Raw genomic sequence first — 4,701 nt, 5'->3', positions numbered from 1 at the left:
TATTTCTCCTAGACAATGCCAGTTTTTTTTATTTTATCTCTGTCCAAACTGGATAAAATCAATGGGAAACTGGTAGTGAGCGTCCTGGTGGCAGAGACATCACTGACACCATGCTCTGTAAGAAGCTCTTTCAGATATGAATCTATTCAGCAGGTCTGACAGCCTCCTATTTTCCATTAAAAACTCCAGAAATGTACTCCTAAAGTAGGAACCACAATATAATTCAAATAAAAAGGGATCTGTGTAGAAGTAGAGGACTTGGATCCCACATTCCTTGAGAGTTCTGGAAGGTGTTGGGACCTTCCCTGGGTGTGTTTTACTTTTCTCCCCTGTGGGTCAGCCCTGCAGCAGATGAAGTGCCTCACAGGGGGCTGAGGGGCATCAGTGTGTTGGGGAAAGGAAAGAGATGTTATCAGGTGCATGAGCAGCACAGCTCCTTGCCCTGAGCTGAGAGAAGAGCTGGGTTAGATGGAAGAAGAGAAGATGCAAATTGTCACCTATCCTTTCATGCCCTAATGCCCAGGGTCTTTGAAGTCCCCATTTGGAACTAAATTTGGTCCAGGACCCAGATTATCTCAGACTGTCTCAGTTTGATCAATCCCATCTCATACAGGGATCCACCACCTCCCTCCATTCCTCCCTCTGGCAGCAACCATTCATGAAGAGGCATCCAAAGCAAGTCTGATGTGATCCGTGTCCAAATTTTGCAGTTAAACAAGTGTTGAAGGAGCTTGCAGGTGTTTGCTGGGCAAGTAGCTATCCCATCTCACCCAGCCCTCCTCACAGGATTCAGCCCCAAATTTGCCATCCAGCAAACTGCAGCAGAACCATCTCAGTGCTCTGCTCATTCACTCCCAAGAGCCAGGCTTGCTCTTTCCTTGACAGGGAAACAGTGAAGCTGGTCACAAATCAACTTATGAGTAATCTAAGGGAAAGAACAAACCTCCTGCTTGTGGCATTTGGACCAAGCCCCATTGTGTTAGCCAAAAGAGCTTTGCAGTTACGTAGCCTCTCTGGCTGGAACTGAGTGAAGAGCTCTGCTCTGGCAGGGCAGCTCCATTCAGCATGAAGTTTCAACAGGAAAAGCACGTGGATGGGGTATGTGTGTGTGGGGGGGTCTCCTTACTTTTGCAGATGGGGATCTTGTTGCTCCATGTCCCATCCTTCAGACACTCGATCTGGAAGGAGTCACTTTCCAGGTTATCCTGTGCAGAAGACAACAGAAAAAAACAAAAACAAAAAACCCATGAAATAACATAATGTATGAGACAAGGAAATGCCTCTCTATAAAAAGCCAAATTCTTGGTGATTTAGTCAAGATATATCCAGACCCTTCTGGAAGAGGGCTTTTCTAGCTAAAAATGGCTAGAGGCCAGGCTCCTTCCCCACCCAGCTCTACACACCCCCCCATACCTTCAGCACTTTGTAGCCAGTGTTGCAGCTGATGACCACCTGGTCTTTGAAGGTGTACTTGGCTTGGGAAGGCTCGATTTTCCCATTGATTGGAGGTTGCACCAGTGGACAGGGGTTTCCTTTGAATGAAGAGCAAAGGAAACAGAAGGAATTAGCTGAGTAAGAGGAGCAAATGGAGAGTCCCAGCCACACCATCCAGCACCCTTGGATGTATCTGACCATCCTGCCCTGCTTTGCAATGTGGTCTCGCTTTCAGGGACCATCTGAGTGGGGAAAAAAGTAATCTTTGAAGAGAGGGTTCCTTGTTATTTCATTTCTCTCTTGTGATTTGCCTTTCCAGGAAGAGGATAATTGGCCACAAACTCATGGTTTCCATCTGCAAGGTGCCCATTACCCAAGCCCAGCAAACAGAGGAAAGCAGCAGGAGTTACCAATTGCTGTATACGACAACTTCCAGCCCCTGTTCTCCCCTGAGTTGTCACTATGGAAGAGTATCTGCACACTGTTGGTTTGGGTTTCAATGCGTCCTGGGGACTTCTCTCCACAGAAAGGGCCAAACTCCCTCTGGCCAGCTTTGATCTGCCAAAAGAAAGAAGGGTGGGTGGCACGAGGGGCTTTCATCCCATCAGATTTTGATCCCATCTCCAATGGGTTCCACTGAACATGAGATTCTTACTGGCTTCATCAGTCCCATTTAGACAGGGACAATATTTGTACTAATCACTGACCCAGGGTATGGCAGGAGGAGGGTGCAGAGCCCAGCTCACCTTGATGTAGTCATAGGGACAGGTCACCTCTGGGTGATCTTCCACATCAAAGCTATCCTCAAAGCTGAGGGTGATGAAGAAGCCATCCTCTAGCTCAATGCGGTACAGGCAGTCTGAGCTCTTGGGGTAGGGACTGGGGAAGTCAGCGCTGGTGACCACTCCGCTCCTCTGGGTGTACAGGTTGTCACTGCATTCCACTGCAACACAGCCACAGCTCTGTCAGCAAACCATCAGCTACCCCAGCCCTGGCCATGCTAAGGATAGACAATGAGCACCCAACCCTTCAGCTGCCTGTCATTGCACCCAACACTGCTTGCATCTGGCTCCCTGCCTGCTCAGCCCATTACCAGCATGGAGCAGGGATTGTGGTCTTCAATATGGGTCACAGAATAGTAAAATCATACCACAGAAAATACCACTAAGGCCATCTAGTCCAACCCCAACCCATCCCCACCATGCCATGTCCCTCAGTGCCACATCTCCACAGTTCTCAAATACCTCCAGGGATGGTGACTCCACCACTCCCCCGGGCAGCCTGTGCCAGTGCATCACTACTATTTCTAAGAGATTTTTCCTAATATCCAACCTGAACCTCCCCTGGTCCCTGTGCCCACGCTGTGGTGGGCAGTACCTTTGCAGGTCCTGTTGTCGGAGTGCAGGATGTAGCCGAAGCGACAGGAGCAGTAGTACCCGCCGATGTAGTTGTGGCAGTAGTGGTCACACGCCAACTCCTCGTCACTTTTCTCCAGGCACTCATCCACATCTGGGTTGGGGTGTGGGGAGACAGCAAAGAAAGGAGGTCACCCTGCAGCCCCCACATACCAACCACATTCTGAAGTTTAAACATCCCTTACCCACGGCCGTGTAATGTGCGTCAAATCCAGTGAAGCGCTCCTCGTTGGAGAAGTCGGACCTGAAGGTGAGCCCCATATAGGGCCCTGGGGACAGGATGACTTGCTGCCCGGGAGCCTGCTCGGTGTCTGTTGTCTCCCTGCCACAGAAGGTTGCCAGCTCCTGGTCCTCTGCTTCAATCTGAGGCAGAAGGGCTGGGTTAGCGTGGCTCACAAGAGGCATGGGGAATGACGTGCCCCCAGTGCTGGCCACCTCTCCCCATTCTCTGTGAGTATCTTCAAGACTGTAGAGTCTGCATTGTGTGAGGTCAGGCTGCACTCACTCTGGCTCTCAGCAACGATTGCAGTAAAGCAATTAAAGGGTGTATAATCAATGGATATACAGATGGTATGGTATATCCAGGAGCTTGGCTGATGTAATTGTTATATTGGAGTAAGGAAAGAAAGTCACTCACCCTATCCTGGACCTCACAAGATGGACTCCAGTGAAGCAGATCTCCAGAGAGATCCTTCCCCACTGGCAGTCAGCTCTTAAATGGGTCTAGGAGAGGTGCAGCCAGGCTCCACCCCTTCCTGCAGCACAGGTGAATTGCCTTCACCTGTGCTCCCGTGGCTGAGTCATTGCTTGCCTCAGGTGATTAATCAGAGGTTCAGGCCGTGATTCAGCAGCCCCATACAAAGGGTTTCTGAGAAAGAAGTGGAGGTCTCCCACTTGTTCCACCCTCTGAAGCAGATGCAGCAACGTGGATGCAGAGGATGAGGGAGAAGGGTGTCTAGGAGTGGATGAGGATGCTGGCAGGCACCAGGGAAAGGAGAGTGTGAAAATCCTTCTTCCCCTTCCCAAGAACCAACCTTTATGGTTGTGTGTGAGGGCTGGGAGGTGCTGGGACCCCCAAGCAGACCCCAGCCCCCTGTTCAGGGATGTCCCCACCACCTGGGGTGCGTGTGCTGCAGTCCAGGTGGCTGCAGGAGAGGACCAAGGGGCCAGCGTGCGTGTCATCATCACAACGTGCTCACTCTCTGCATCCCTTTACAGTCATACCCATGCCTTGTAGCATGGTAATCTCTGTGGAAAACCCTTCTATATACCCTAGAAACCCCAACCTTTCCTTTTTCCTAACCATTTCCCCGACTCCATCTCCTCCTCCCACAGACCCACACCTGCTCCCTGTCCCTGTTCCCAATGCCCCATGAGACCTCAGTATGAATAACCCTTCTGCAGAGGAATGCAAGCCCCTCCGCTCCATGCCAGCCACTGTGCTTGTGCCAAGCATATGATGTTGAGTTGTGATGAAGCATGCAGCCTGGGGACCCATGGGCACACTGTGATGTCACCCCCTGTCATGTGGCCCTGGAGGGGTAGGATTCACCTGCAGCTGTCCCAGACCCTTAGGATGACCCGTATGGGGCAAAAAGGGAAATTTCCCAGGGAGGAAACACGCTCACACCAGGGAAAGACAACATGGAAATGGCAGCTCAGCGTGCCTTGACATTGCCTCCAGATATTTTCCATCCTCTCATGTGAGCCAGAGCTGGCCAGAAAAGAGAGAGACTTTCCGATGATAAATTTTGAGAATTTGGAGAAAAAGCATGTGTCCGCATTGGGACAAAAACCCAATTGAATGTTTTGTATGTGTGTGTGTGTGTATGAAACAGTTTAAAAAAAAAAA

The 4,701-nt window shown here is 50.5% G+C and overlaps 1 protein-coding gene across 2 annotated transcripts in view; it reads right to left on the bottom strand.

The window, feature by feature from the left end:
* The window catches only part of MASP1 (mannan binding lectin serine peptidase 1), a 17,687-nt gene that overhangs the window by 7,353 nt on the left and 5,633 nt on the right, over window positions 1-4,701 (bottom strand). For both annotated transcript variants that reach the window (XM_031555049.1, XM_010716761.3), the window contains exons 3-8: window positions 3,035-3,212; window positions 2,812-2,943; window positions 2,181-2,377; window positions 1,845-1,992; window positions 1,414-1,532; window positions 1,127-1,205 (exon numbers count right to left, since the gene is read on the bottom strand). In XM_031555049.1, coding sequence (XP_031410909.1) covers window positions 1,127-1,205; window positions 1,414-1,532; window positions 1,845-1,992; window positions 2,181-2,377; window positions 2,812-2,943; window positions 3,035-3,212 — 853 coding nt within the window. The remainder of the gene's footprint in view (window positions 1-1,126; window positions 1,206-1,413; window positions 1,533-1,844; window positions 1,993-2,180; window positions 2,378-2,811; window positions 2,944-3,034; window positions 3,213-4,701) is intronic.

Source organism: Meleagris gallopavo, chromosome 11, assembly GCF_000146605.3.
Source record: "Meleagris gallopavo isolate NT-WF06-2002-E0010 breed Aviagen turkey brand Nicholas breeding stock chromosome 11, Turkey_5.1, whole genome shotgun sequence".
Taxonomy (NCBI): Eukaryota; Metazoa; Chordata; class Aves; order Galliformes; family Phasianidae; genus Meleagris; species Meleagris gallopavo.
Note: the sequence above shows the minus strand (reverse complement) of the source record. Positions and strands in the feature narration are given on the sequence as shown.